We start from the raw sequence: 16,135 nt of genomic DNA on the forward strand, positions 1-16,135 counted from the left end.
ATGTCTCACATTCAAGCTCTCGTGTCAAGAGAAGGAAACACACCATTCTGTGTAGGATGGCTTGTCACTGGTATAGTGCGAGCCCTCAATCTAAATGAAAGGCTTGAAAATCTACCTTCTCTACCACCCCTTTTTATGGATATCAATAACTGCAGAGCTGGTCGCCTCATCAAGGTAAGACAAGACGGAAGGTACAACCTCATGGTGCGAAACAGGGAAGTTCGCAGTGTTATACTGCCAAACAGCGAGATCACTAGGATAGACCGTAGAGACAACTGGATCTATGATCTCGACGCACCTGCTCTTAGTGAGAACTTAAAGGATAATCAAAATGATGAGGATAATGTGGATGAGGTCGAACAGGAAATGGATCAAGGAGAACCCCAGCCTGATGAAACCCCCAACCCAATCCTGAAAATGTTACTGGACCATCTGGACATGAACCTCAAAGAAGGAATCAACCAGTCACACTGGATAACGTGTATAGAGAGATGATACGCAACCACGAGGAAGAAACTCAGTGTCATCAGAGGATTGAGGCAGGGCAGAATGAAATGATGACACTAATGCGTCAAATGCAAAGAGATCAACACGATTATGCGCAATGGAATGATCAAAGCATTGCAACCCTCACGGAAGAAATGCATTGTTTGACATATCGTGTTGAAGGCTTACATGAGTATGTGTACCATGCTGGGATAGTTCCGCCTAGAGACGGCGATGATGGTCGAAGAGGAGGAAGAGCACGAACCCGAGGCCGAGCATGAGGAAGAGGAAACGAGTAGTGAGTTTTCATCATTTCTACCACACAAAGTCGCATTGAGGACAACGCAAAGTTTAAGTGTGGGGGAGGAAGCTTCCTGCTTTTCTATCTATTGTCAGTAGATTTTAATTCCTAGTATTTAATTTCCAGTATTTCTTGTCATTACCCTAAAAAAAAAATTTAATTTCCTGTCATTTCAATCCATGTATTTTAAGTTCAATATATGTGATTATCTTTCAGTTGTCGAATTCTCCATCTACTTGAACCATAATTTTTTTTATTATATGCATAGCCTGACACGCTCGAAAAGTATGCGGATACACAATTTAAAGATATGTTAGAACCGAAGCACTATTAAACAAAATCGCTACAGTCTTGACACTATAGAACCCCGATTTATGCAAGATTCAATTTGAGTACCTATTATTTCAAAGTCTTTAACCTCTAGCTTTAAAGTAGCTTCAATTAGTTTATTCAGCAGTCGACACCGTCTTAAACACAAACTACGTAGAGAGCAGATGAATATAAGTGAATGATCCTGAAATTTTTCAGTAAAGAATTTAAAAGATTGCACTGACTAAGCTAGGTGACCCTCACCCGGTCATTTAACCCAAAGGATGTATATCTCGCGAACAATAAAGAAACCTATTGTCAGTTAGTTCAAAAGTATCTGGTATTGAACTTGGTAGGGCAAATTACGGTTCGATCCCCCGCAGCTTACAATTTGTTAAAGAAGTGGGTACCACAGAAATGTGCCAGAGCCCCGTGCTAATAAGGATCAGAGTCACTAACCGGTTACTCTACTATGTGCGTGTGAAGATAAAGGGCTTAATGTGATTGCGCTCGAATGAAAACAAGCAAAATCTAGCGAAAGGATCTAAATGAGCTATAATAACATGATTTGAATTGGTCTGCATAAGCTGGAGTTGTCGGGTGTCACCACTGTGTCTTTAGTGTTTGTATTGAGCTTCTGTATATCTAGCGACGTATCGCCACGACCGCGTACGAATCGAGATGATTGTCATGCATGTGTAAAACCTTTTTCTTTGATTGTTTGCTTGAGGGCAAGCAAAGTTCAAGTGTAGGGGAGTTTGATAACATGAAAACGTATCGTATATTTAGCTTAATTTACATGTATTATTATCTTATTTTATTTCAATTTTATTATTTTATTTCGTGTTATGCCAGTATTTTGTATTTATTTCAGGAATTTATTAAATCAGGGCTCGCAAAAGAAATGATCGAAAAAAGGAGCCAAAATGAAGAGAAATTGCTACAAGGGACACTTGAATCAATGTGGGTGCAAATAAGAAGCAAAAGGCCCAAAAGTAATGCTGCAAGCAAGCCCAACGTGCAAAGGAAGTGATGCACGTGACGAGTGGCACAAGGGAGTGCTTGCCGTCCGTCGCATATCCCCTCCTGCCGGTCGGCACCTCCCCATTTACTAGTGTGTGATGTGAGTCACACACTCAAGCCCAGAAGACATTACCCAGTTTCTCTCCGCCATTTTCTCTTCCGAAAGACCCGCTACTGTTGTGAAACAAGTTCAAATCCAAGAATCTGCACCTCTATAAATACCCATCAAGATTAATTGAAAGGGTGACAAAGCTTTAACCTACTGCCGTCATTTTCTTTTCTCTGCAAATTTCAATTTATGCTACTTCTTCCTATCCACTTCCTGCAATAGATTTCCACACCAGAAATACTATTGCAACTCAGTTTTTCTTTATAGCTTCGGGTTTAGTTTCAATTTTTAGCATTAGATTTAATTTCAGAATTTAATTCCAGTACCGGATTCGAGAACCAGTGCTGCAAGATTTCAATATTCAGTCTGCAATTTAATTCAGGTTTATTTATTAGCATTTATTATTAATTACTGTTTATGTTAGTTTATCAAATTATGTCCGGATTATTTTATACCTGCTATATCTGTTCTGTTTCATCTATTAAATTAATGTCCGGCTAAATATCCCTTATCGGTATGTAAAGTCATATAACCGAGGGAATCTAGTGACGCTATCGATGTAATTTATTAACTAAAATTTATTTATCTGGCTATAATTTCTAAAAGCTTAATTAAACTGTTTTATAACGAGAGTTAAAAACGATAGAAGTTAGGATCGATAAAAACGGAAGTTTGAGATTTTAACTGGACCTTAGAAATTAGGCATTAACCTTAAATACAGCGAGAACGCTTTAAGGGAAATTAGTTTTCATTTGTTTTCAAAAATCACTTTAAACTTTAATTGATACAGCGAGAGCGCTCACTTAGGTTTAATAGTGAAATCATAATCAATAAACACGAGAGTGTGAGAGGAAGGTTTTTAAACTAATGATTTCTACAGAAAAGTAATTTTAAATTACAATCCGCATTGATAGTTTACTAGATCCCCGACGTCCGACTATTACATACCGATATAATTATTCTTTGATTTAATTTAATTTTATTCTTTATTTTCCCCCGTCTGATCTCAATCAATCAAACGATATCCTTAGATTTACGTAGTAACGATTAACTACATTAAGGTCGATTCTTAGTCCTTTGGGTTCAATATCTTTTTAAAACTACGCGATAGACTGTGCACTTGCAGTCATAATCACAGACATACCCACTTTGTCGCGATCAATGATATGAATGGATTATAATGTTGATTTTGAGACCCTTGAATCATAGTTTAAGCCATGGATTTATGTCCTAATTAAAGTCAACTCTCCAGATGAATTAGGTCAAAACCCTAATTTGGGCACCTGATGAATTTAAAAGTTGTTGATCTTGAATTGCGCCATCCTTGGGCCTTGATTTTGATGGTTAATCATTTTAGCACATGAGGAATATTAGGCTTCTTTGTGGGCCTCAAAAACCTAATTTGCTCAGTCTCCTGTCTTGGAACACAAGCAACAAGCAACAATTTTTTGTGTATTTTGGGTCAGTAAATGATGTATGCATGATGATAATAATGATGATGATAATCCTAATATTTTAAATGAGGTGGGGTCTCAGTGGTCGAAAATTGGGATACAACAGCTGCCCCTATTTAAGTTCCTAATACCCGATGAGGGGGAGATAGAATCTTCGTCTCAGCACGGTAAGAGGGACTTAAATACAAAAGATAGCACAATTTGGACCCTGAAATCCCACATGCATGATATGGTATGAATGCAATATATATATATATATATATATATATATATATATATATATATATATTTTATATGGAATAAACAAGTAAACAACGTCCTTCCTTCAAACTAGGAGAAAGGGACCAGATCTACTAGGGGTACATAATAAATTGTCCCCGACGCTGGAGAGACTATGAAAAACTACAAATTGTTCCTGATGCTTATGAGACTTTCACTTGCTGGGAAAGAAAAACATCAGTCTCCTCAATGAATTATCCCTGACGGTGAGAGATCTATCTTTCATTGGGAAAGAACATTAGAACATCGAGCTCCTCAATGAACTATCTCTGAAGCTGAGAGACTTATCTTTCATTGGGAAAGAACAAACTTCAATACGAACTGTCTATCCTGCTGGGGAGACTTACATTCATAAAGGATAACTACCATGTTCTACAACAGAGTGTCTTCATCATCTCGAGAAGGCTAACCATCCATTGGAACTCTTATCATGAACTATCTCTTACGCTGAGAGACCTACTGTCCACAAGTTTTTTCACCGGAAATATTTTGATTGCGGGACAGACAAACTGCTCAAATTACTTGTTGTCGGGTAATTAAAGTCGCGGTAACAATCAACTACCAGGGATATAAATCCAACTTTTGGAATCATAAAAATAGCGGAAAAAATCAACTGCCAGGGATATAAATCCAACTTTTTGAGAGATTATAAAAGTAGCGGCAACAATCAACTGCCAGGGATATAAATCCAATTTTTTGTGAGAGATTATAAAAGTAGCGACAACAATCAACTGCCAGGGATATAAATCCAACTTTTTGAGGAACCATGAACAGGTTCTGTTTAAGGAGACCAGGTCTTCAACTGTGCAAAATAAATGCACTTTCAATCTGGGATTTGCTGATCCATTATATCTGCTGGAGACAAAGTTTAATCCAAGACGGAGTTGAAAGAGACACCCAAACAAGACACTTCCCACTGAGGAACTGAGTTCAAAATGGGGGTTCATCCTATCTTTAAATAGATGAATAAGCTAAAATAAGATCTTCCCATGAGGAACAAACTCTCTGGGGAAATACAAAGATTATGGGTCTTTTTGCCTAAAGCTGGCGCTTTAAATGGAAAGAGCAAAGACATCACTTGGGGAGTAATAGTTTTCATATCACTGAGATGCAAACAATGTGCATGTATGTATGAAAAACATGAATGGACGAATGAATTTTATGCTTATGCTAATGAAACAGACATATATAATAGAGACAACCACACTGGGGATGACAACATCGGGGCATAACCTGTAACACCCTTCTAAACCCCCGCGGCAATTATAATAATAATCAGAGTAAACATAAAAAAGGATGTTACAATTAATAAAATAAAGAAAACTCTAAGTCGTTCGTCATGCTTTTATTAGGAATAATCCACAAAATATCAAAACACATATTCAGCACAACAGAATCTCATTCAACAGTATCGTAAGACATCACCAAACATAAATCAACGATACATAATCCCAAAAACAGCAAAATAGAGTATCATAAGTAACTCTAAGACTATTGTTCCCAGTGTTACAAATCAGAGCATGACTCGACACGAACTACGAACTAGCCTAATGAGCTATCCTCACCAATCAAGATGCCGCTACTCCTTAATTTGAAAATATCAACATGTAAGGGTGAGTTTCATTCGAAATTAATAAGTATTATACAGTCATAAGTAATAAAATATCATAGCATTATCATTCACCCAATCATAACACATATTCATATTTTTAACAACTGATCAAGGCACCAAAATCAAACGCATCACCAATTATAATACACAATCATTTGATCATACTATATTACCATGCACATGAATGAACTGACACTATGCATGTGGTACCATACATGGGCTAAACCCATCCAACTGATCTTTTCATCATTAAGATTCAGTCCAACCGGCACAAATTCCACACAATGGGAATTATTCCCACCATTTTGATCCACAACCTCACCGGGATCCATCACCAAATGCGTATGAATGAATGCATACATATGACATACTTGCAACATCACCGATCCGATGCTTCGCATCGTCTCATTACAACTCACCATACTATCACCAATAAGCATGCACATGTATTAGTAAGCATTCAACTCATATTAAATATACTTAGATTAAACATCATTCAATCACCGCAAGAATCAATATCGTTTCATCACAAACGCAACACATTGTTACATTCACACATATATGTACACAATACTACAATTAATCATTTAAATTAAATCAAGACTTAAAATAAAATTGGGCCACCACCTATTTCGTCAATTCATCATATAAAGCTCTTAATCAACTTCGCAACACCCAAAACGACACTTAAAATGGATAAACGGTTTAAAAGATACGAATTTTAGAAAATAATTATTTTTCAAAAATACACAGCGGTAACCGGTTACAGCATGGCTGTTACCCGGTTACGCGTTTACGTCACCTATTCTCTATTATTAAAAATATTCCTGTAACCGGTTACAGCAGGGAGGGTAATCGGTTACAGCAACCAAAATAGCCCAGTTTTCCCATTTTCCACGCGGTAACCGGTTACAGCATGGCTGTTACCCGGTTACAGCGTGCACAGACCCAAAAAAACTCAGTTTGACAGCACTGTTCCATTCCCCATTCATTCCACTTCATACCATTTTGATCACAAACTCAGAACAACACCAAAATACACGTTCAAACATACTTCAAACATGTTTTAACATTCATTAACAACAATACATATTCATCATCAATCAATTTCACCAAAATATACAAAATTATGAACATTTCATCAAAACCTAACAATTCCCCAAAACCCAACATATTCAATTGAATCAAACAACAATCCTAATCCATTCTACTACCCTTGATTTTATAATAATTACTAACCCGAAGAGTCCCCCCTTACCTCAGAGTCGAATCTTCGAAGGTCCTCCTCCTTTTTGGTTCCTCTTTTTCACGTATCTTCTCTGTTCTCTCTTTCAACTTCTCTTTGTTTCTCCCTTCCTTCTTTTCTCAATTTCTCTTATTTTATGAAAACATAAAATAAATTAGTAATGGGCTCACTTGCTTAGCACCCCCCCCCACATTACTAACACCGCCATTTGGGCCAACGACTAATATTTTATTATTTCCCAAATAATTCCAATAAAATGTTAAATCCAAATAATTTAATTTAAAACTTAATTAAATTAATAAATAAGAATTTACGGGGTGTTACATAACCAGATACTCGTCCGATCATTATCGACGTCTCCTGGGGATAAAATTTATTGGGGGAGGGGGTACTCTCAAATCAATCTTCATTATTGTTTGCTTCTCAAAGGTGTCACATGTAAGTATACATGTTTTGATTGTAGCAAGTAATAAGTATAAGAGTATCGTACCCACAGGGAGTGTTGTTACTTATATTTGATATTTGTATAAACTCTATTCTTTTGATTTAAGCATGAGCGGAGAAAAGAATAATTTTGGCCATATGAAGGTGTTATAGGACTTTTGGGAAAGTTCAAGATGCCCTCTAAAAGACCCTTTTGGTTTCATCTCCATTGAGTTTACCATTTTCATATACCACTCCTTGAGAAAAAATGACTTTTTGTTAACTTTCAAAAGGACCTGTAATGTTTTGGCTCATATCTCTCAAATGATGCATTTTTGGCCAAGTCCTTAGGGAGACAAAATTGTAGAGAATGAAATTTAATTCAGAATGAGATTTGGTTGGACAATTTATGATGAACCATGTGAAAGTTATGGCTGGTCAAAGTTCAATTGACTTTTAGTTCAAAAACCCTAATTTAGAAACTTTGACTTTTGATGACCATGAACCTTTTCTTGATGAATCATGATCAACCCTTGATCAAATGATGAGTGTGACCTCAAATCCTTGATATTGACCAAAAATCTTAAAGTTTGAATGTATTTTGACCACAGTTGACTTTTAGGTCAAACATAGTCGACTGTTGACCATTTGAGCAATCGACTGAGCAGTCTTGTGATGTAAGGCTTGCAACTTGGTATGAGGACACTTAGAATCATATGGTATGACATGGAGTCCACTTGAGGCCTTGGAAGTCCAATTTCCATGAGAGAAGTCAAAACCCTAGTTGGAGGCTTGTTGCTTAGGAAAAAGATAGGTGTGCCAAATCCTTGTGCAGTCTTGAGCAGTTGAGAGATTATGTGAGCCTGAGGAGACTACTTGAACCAAAATTCTTTGAAGTATGGAGGGTAAATTTTGGGGTATGACAGCTTACTTCGGTTAGAGATCAGTCCAATTTAAAATCTCAAATTGATTCGTGAGTTTAGTCTGATTTAAAAGCTCATTGTGACTCGAGATGAGCTTAGTTAAAAATCTCATCTTAGTTTGTGGTCAGCCTGGTCAAAACCATGATTTGGTTCATGAGTCCAGTCCTGTTAAAAGTTCGTTTTGGTTCGATATAAATCTATAGAAAATATTGATTTAGCTTGAGGACTAACCGCTTCAAGTTCATGTTTGGAAGGAAGATTAATTGCTTTAATCTGATTTTTGGAAGGACGACTAACTGCTTAAATCTACAAGTTCGTGTTTAGAAGGAAAACTAACTGCTTCTCTTCGTTGTTCGTTGTTTAGTTGGAGGTTAGCCTGAAACTTCATTTTTCCTTGTATAAGGGGTTCAAGATTTTAACCTATTAAAAGCTCTTAGGCATTACTAGATACTTTCAATATCGAATCTCAGGGACATGATTAACTTTTCTTGACTGGGCATGCATAAATCACAAGTGTAATTTCTCTTTTTCTTAACTATTTATTTTCCACATATTTACTTGACGCTGCTAATTTCTAAAATGTTTTTATCAAAATGTTTTTAAACACTGAAAAATGATAACAAATTTTTTTCAAACTATCATTTTTTTAAAGCCACAATCCACCTCCCTTCTTGTGCGTGGAGTCACATGTCCAACATTTTGTCTTAGTATTTTCTCTCTTTAGGATGTAGGGCTAAGTCTATAAGTGATTTTGTTATGATTTGACATGTTGTTGTCTTGTATGTTTAAAGGGTTTGTAATGAAGGTATCTTTTATGGTGTCTCAACAACAATGAAAGAAGTGGAAGAGAAAAGTTATTTTCCCCTGAAAATGGTTTTTAGGTAGATTAAAGGTGGACTTGTGCATTTTCTCTAACTAGCTTCAAAATCCTATCCTTTGTCTAAACCAATTACAAACCGAGTGTTTTATCTTGATTCTAAGGTTGTTAGTGATTAGGGGATTTTGACTCTCTTTGTTGTCTTGTGATTTATCGACGGCGGTCATGACAGTCTTAGATCTAACTTGAACCCTATGACAAAATTTCTAGAGGTTTAGCTTTTTTCTACGAGATATTTTTGGTTTTTTTGGTTGTTCTGGTGCTTTTCTACTTTTTTATTTTATTTTTCTTGGTGTATCTTTTGTTTTTCCTTGAAGTGGTCTGTATAACAGTCTTTCTGCCAACACTTATCATTTTTTTTATATATTTTGGTGATTTTCGCCTTTTTATTAGGGCCAGTTTGATTCAGCTTTAAAAAAATGGATTTTCTTTGTATTTTTCAAAATAGATTTTTTAAAACCGTTTTTCAAAATATTACAAGTTTTTTTATATTCGTTTTTTCTAAAATGAAACACTAATTTTGACATCTTATAACATAGACATACATAATTGAAGACCAAAACTTAGTCAAAATCATAATTTTTTCAAAAAGTTATATTTTAAAAATGATTTTTATGAAAATCTATTTGAAATAACTTCAAAATTAAGTGATTTTTTGAAATTTTGATATTCAAATAAAGTTTTCATTTGGAGTTTTTATAAAATATTTCTTTGTAAAATTTTTTTTCACAAAATTTGGTAACACTAAATCATTTTTAAAAAAATCCAAAACAAACGGGCCCTAATATATTATTTTAGCAGTTAAGAAAACATTGGAATGCTTGCATCGAAACTAATATAAATATGACATTTTTCTTTCTTATTACATTTATTGAGGGGGAATACTTATGCAATTTTTTTTAATTACTTTAGGCCTTATATTTAATTCTCCAACTTTTTTAAGTCATCTTTTGGAGATTAAAAATGACTTTGTAAAAAATAGCCTTAGTTTATCTGTTCTGGATTCATCTCCATTTAAATAGTTATTGACTTAGTAAACAAATAATTTTGTATCTATTCTCATTTCTGTATATATGGCCTTATTCGGAATTTTTTATTTATTTATCTCATACTAATTGTCACTATTTTGCACAACTAAATAAACATAATAAAAAAATAAATGTTAATTTTATTGGTTTATATTAAAGTAATATATTTTTATTTTAATAAATAGTACAAAATAAATTATTATAGTGACACTCTTAAGAGAGATAAATTGAATTAATGGAAGAAAACAATCGAAACAATAATAATTAAAATTACAATAAAAGTGACACCAAAAAAGCTACAATAAAAATTAAGTGATAATTTTTGGAGTAAACTTTTTATATATATATATATATATATATATATATATATATATATATATATATATATATATATATATATATATATATATATATATATATATATATATATATATATATATATATATATATATTATTTTTTTAAAGTAAATTTATAAAAGACTAATATCTATATGTTTGAAGTATTTATTAAAATATTCAATCAAAACCCACCAAATAATTATTTATTAAGATATTTTGGAAACTAACTTAATAAAAAATAGTATCATTAAATAATTTAATTTGATGCATTTTATACAAATATTTTTAATTTATTTATTGATATAAAAAAAATCTGAATTAAGAAGAAAATTTCCGTTCATAAATACAGTATTAGATATATAGTCGAAACAGTCCACCAAATGATTGGTTAGTTGAATATTTGTAGCATAGAACTTGACTTTCTCATTAATCCCACTTTCCACTCAGACACTTTAACTAACAACCTTCCTAAATATAAGTATCGAGTATTAATTAAGAACATTAATACCAAATCAAATCTTGCCACTATCCAAATCTTTTCCGTGTTTAATTTAATATAAAACAGGTAAAGGTAAACATCTTCTCATAACATCACACACAACCTAGTAATAGTATTTGCATAGCTCTCTCATTTTTGTTTCAACTAAACTTCAAAATCACTTCGCAATTAACAAACTCAACATGAACAATTCCAAAGAAATCATTATCCGTCAAGTGTGGGGTTACAATCTCGAATATGAATTTGGTCTTATTCGTCACGCTATTCATCGACACCATTTCATCTCAATGGATACAGAATTTCCGGGTGCTATTCATTCCCCCAAAATTGACCACCGTCATCTTCAGCCATCTGATCACTACCGTTTCTTGAAGGCCAATGTTGATGATCTCAAGCTCATTCAACTTGGTCTTACACTTTCTGATCCAGAAGGAACTCTTCCTGATTTTGGAACCAATCATTGCTACATTTGGGAGTTTAATTTCAAAGATTTTGATGTTAACTGTGATCCTTGTAATGAAGATTCCATTGATATGCTTCGCCGTCAAGGGATCAACTTTGAGCGCAATTTATATCACGGTGTGGATTCAAGGCGTTTCGCTGATCTAATGTTCTCCTCTATACTTGTTTTCAACAAATCAATCATTTGGGTCACATTTAGTAGTGCTTATGATTTCGGATATTTGGTGAAAATATTGACCCGAATGAATTTACCCAACAAGTTAGAGGATTTTTTAAACGTGGTAGAAGTACTATTTGGAAAAAGTGTTTATGATATGAAATACATGATGAAGTTCTGCAACTCTCTATACGGTGGTCTCGAGCGAGTAGCTAACACACTTGACGTGCGTCGGGCGGTAGGAAAGTCTCACCAAGCTGCATCGGATAGTTTGTTGACGTTGCATGCATTCACAAAAATGACGAAGACTTATTTCAAAAATAATGAAGGTCCCAAGCATGCTGGAGTACTTTTTGGATTAGAAATGGCAGCTTATTGAGTAGAATAAGAGAATTGTAATAAAAATTGAAGTATATTAAATACTCATTCTTTGTATATCTTCTTCTCTTTTTTTAAATGATAATGGCTTATCTCAATTCTGTTTTTCTAAATTTTTTGAGATCAATTTAGTGCCTGAACTATAAATCATTTCCTTATTATTATTCAAACAATCAACTATTAGATCAAATATTTGTCAATGTTTAATTCATCCAAAATATGGTTTGTAAGAGGAAACAAGTACTTAGTTTAACGGAGTAAAACATAAAACTTTTTGTTGCGTGTAAAATATATATTAAATGTGTGTGTATATGGCTGAATCTAATATTGACAAAGCAAGGTTGTGACCATGCTTCGTGTGAGCCAGTTGCTGTCATTTTCTTAGGGAAATTACTTTTATGGATGGACATCTGTTAAGTTTCTTCTGTATGTATTGTGAAGGCATGGTGCTTATTACTGATTTTCATTTTCTTTTTGAAACTCGAAACCACTCAATTTTAGAAAGAGCGTTTTGTATTTCAAAATATTGTTATGGAAGTTATACGAAACTAGTTTGAAGTAATACTCGATTATAATATCAAGATATCATAAGATTTTTACATATCTTCTAACAACTGTTATGAATCCCATAATTTCAAGTGCATATTCACTGACGAATTCTTCTTAGGCTACGATATTTCAGTCTCGAAAAAAAGTTGAAGGCATGATTTTTACATTTTAGAATGTCTCTCCCAGTTTTAGATACCCTTGAATGTTGCCGCTGGAATTTCTTTTTAGCTCTATAAAGGATATCAACTCATGCAGTTGTTGAAAGTGGAGATCTGTTGCAGTTCTTCTATCCTTAATCCATCTAAGAACTTTCTTGTATGGGAATAATACTCGATCACGATCCTTCTCATCCAAAACCTACGTTTGTTTACATTCAAGAAAGATTTCAAGTTACTGAGGTAATTTGGTTTGGTGCAGCATCAATATCATCAGCAAGCGTAGTCATATTTAGTTACTTCGAGTTGTATGAGTTCACAACCCAGGCCGCGATCTGCTATAGACGGTTGAAAGCATCGAGAAGCCATTGAGTCAATACAGTATTTGTTACATAATTCACTGCAAAAAGGAATTGCAACTTCAGTCAGTCAAAGTTTGCTCTTCCACAGAACAGACTTTAATGCTTATGGTAATTATGCAGAAGTTACCTATGATAAATTGTCACACGTTATAATCCCTATCTATCTCCCAAGCTATCATAAAAGTAAAACAAGCTCAGCTTCAACTAGTCAAAGAAAATCACATTACATAAAGGAGACATCATATTTTTTAATTTAGATGTGTAAAACCCCTGCTCCATAACATAAATTAGAGTGATGCCAATCCAATACTGAGTTAATTTTGGCTCTCCTGAAAACATCAGTTTGGATACCTGAAACATCAAGAAGGAGAGGAGTTGAAACAACTAATAATTATAAGCCCTTTTATCCATAATATACATGGAAACTAGTTCTAATTCAGATTGCGAAAAATGTATGTCCGGGCAGAACCAAGTTGGATTCAGAATGAATACAATTCTCAAGTTATCTAATAAGTTGGTGTGTGTAACAGGTGTAGATAAGGATAGGGAAAAGAAGAGTATTATAATACTCAACAACTTTGGATACAAGAGTTTTTGGGAGAGAATAGCAGAAGATTCACAAATCACACACACCAACAATATTCCTATTACAATCATTAAATAGATCTCATTCCCTCACGTATTCCTTGAGCCTACTATTTTCCTTGCGCCTTCTCACTCCTTTGCATGCTGCCACGATTTCCGGATGGTCACTAACAGAATTATTCCCTGCATGTGGGTCCAAATGTATAATTGGTGACTCATTTGTTTCTAGAAGCTGTGTCCCACTTGATTTCATTACAGTGTGGGCTAAAAGGAAATGGCTTGAGCAAGTATACTATTGTGTCAACCATGGTGTAATGAAAGCACCAATGTAACAGGTGTAGATAAGGATAGGGAAAAGAAGAGTATTATAATACTCAACAACTTTGGATACAAGAGTTTTTGGGAGAGAATAGCAGAAGATTCACAAATCACACATACCAACAATATTCCTATTACAATCATTAAATAGATCTCATTCCCTCACGTATTCCTTCAGCCTACTAATTTCCATGCGCCTTCTCACTCCTTTGCGTGCTTCCACGATTTCCAGATGGTCACTAACAGAATTAGTCCCTGCATGTGGGTTCACACGTATAATTGGTGACTCATTAGTATCTAGAAGCTGTGTCCCACTTGATTTCATTACAATACCTTCCCCTTTAAAATCAACCTTGTCGTCAAGGTTGAAAAGAGGAAACCTCTGCTGCAAGCTAGCTACATCTTCCCAAGAAGCTTCCGTTATGGATTGCTGATCCCATTGAACTAAAACTTGGTGGACTTTTTGTGACCCTTTGATGATGGTTCTAGCTTGTAAAATCGCCACTGGCCCTATAATTGGTCCTGTATCAGTCATAGTAAGAGGAAGTGGCAGATATTGGTCTTGAGGGACACCCTTAAAAGGCTTCAATTGCGAAACGTGGAAAACTGGATGGATCTTAGCATGGTCAGGCAGCTTCAACTTATAAGCAACTTCACCGACTTTAGCTAAAACTTCAAAGGGGCCAAAGTATCTCATTCCCAGTTTTTGATTTTTTCTTAATGCCACCGGTTGCTGCCTGTATGGTTGCAATTTCACTAGTACCAATTATCCTACCTGTAATTGAACATCCCTTCGATGCTTGTCTGCTTATTTTTTCATATACTGTTGAGCCTTTTTCAGGTTGCCTTTCAATTGCCGTAAGATTCTATCTCTCTCCAGCAACTCTTCTTGTAATGGTGGGGGGTCCAAAACTTGAGATACATATCTTGTCAACGTAGGAGGGTCCCTTCCATGTAAGGCCTTGAATGGAGTCATGTTGATGCTGGTTTGGAAAGCAGTATTATACTAATACTCTGACCATGTCAGAGCCTTAACCCAGGACTTAGGATTGTAAAATGTGAAGCATCTTAAGAATAATTCCAAGCCTTTGTTAAGCTCCTCAGTTTGGCCATCTGACTGAGGATGGTAGGGAGAGCTCATGGCTAAGTTAGTGCCTTGCAATTTGAAGAGATGTTGCCAAAAAGAACTCGTGAAAACCTTGTCTCTGTCTGACACAATCGATTTAGGCATACCATGTAGCTTGACAACATTGTTCATAAAAGCTTCTGCTACTGACTTACTAGTGTAGTCAGACTTCATGGCCATAAAATGAGCATATTTGGTTAAACGATCCACCACTACCATAATAGTTGTATAGCCCTGTGAGGACGGCAGCCCTGTGATAAAGTCCATGGCTATGTCTTCCCACATCTGTGATGGATAGGAAGAGGTTGCAGTAACCCAGCAGGTGATGTATTAGCTAACTTAGCTTGTTGACATATCAGACAATGCTGCACGAATTCTTGTATATCTTTCTGCAATGATGGCCAATAAAATTGAGCTTTGATTGTAGCAGTAGTTCTCGTAATGCCGGCATGACCTCCTATAGGAGAATTGTGATACTCTTGTAGCAATTTTCTAACCAAATCAGATGGGGTAGGAATCACAATTTTATTCTTCCAAAACAGCAAACCTTCTCTCAATGTGTAGTGCTGATGAGACTGAGTAGTTGTACTACACTTGTACACAATATCCAATAAGTGAGGGTTTGTTTGTAATGCCGCTTTGATTTCCTGAATTATTGTTGTCTGAGGTTCTGACCAAGTCAATGCCATCATTCTAGATAAGGCCTCAGCAGCTATATTCTCCCTGCCTGGCTTGTACTCAATAATGAAATCATACCCAAGAAACTTATGCAACCACTGTTGTTCAGGTGTCTGCAGGGCCTGATCCATCAGATTCCTCAAGCTCTTTTGATCTGACCGAATTATAAATTTATGACCCAGCAGATAATGTCTAAATTTAGCGATAGCTTCCGAAATAGCCAACATTTCCCTAAAGTAAGCAGACTTTTTCTAATTACGTGGCACTAATTTTTTTGAAAAGTAAGCAATAGGATGGTGATCTTGTTGTAGTACTGCACCCACTCCAATACCCGATGCGTCAGTCTCCAATACAAAGGGTTTTTGAAAGTTTGGTAAAGCCAACACTGGTGCAGAAGTTATTGCTAACTTTAATTTTTGAAAAGCAGTATCTGCTTGTTGATTCCAGGCATAACTAT

The 16,135-nt window shown here is 35.1% G+C and overlaps 2 protein-coding genes across 2 annotated transcripts; both read left to right on the plus strand.

Moving 5' to 3' along the window:
• On the plus strand, nucleotides 1–495 carry LOC131604633 (uncharacterized). Its single transcript, XM_058877064.1, has one exon. It carries the CDS (start codon nucleotides 1–3, stop codon nucleotides 493–495), a length of 495 nt encoding a protein of 164 aa, XP_058733047.1.
• Nucleotides 496–2,094: 1,599 nt separating this feature from the next.
• LOC131604635 (probable CCR4-associated factor 1 homolog 11) lies at nucleotides 2,095–11,906 on the plus strand. The gene is made up of 2 exons (XM_058877065.1): nucleotides 2,095–2,210; nucleotides 11,033–11,906. The coding sequence occupies exons 1-2, from the start codon at nucleotides 2,095–2,097 to the stop codon at nucleotides 11,904–11,906; spliced, it is 990 nt and encodes a 329-aa protein (XP_058733048.1).
• The last annotated feature ends 4,229 nt before the right edge of the window (nucleotides 11,907–16,135 follow it).

This window comes from Vicia villosa, linkage group LG5 (assembly GCF_029867415.1).
Source record: "Vicia villosa cultivar HV-30 ecotype Madison, WI linkage group LG5, Vvil1.0, whole genome shotgun sequence".
Classification (NCBI taxonomy): Eukaryota; Viridiplantae; Streptophyta; class Magnoliopsida; order Fabales; family Fabaceae; genus Vicia; species Vicia villosa.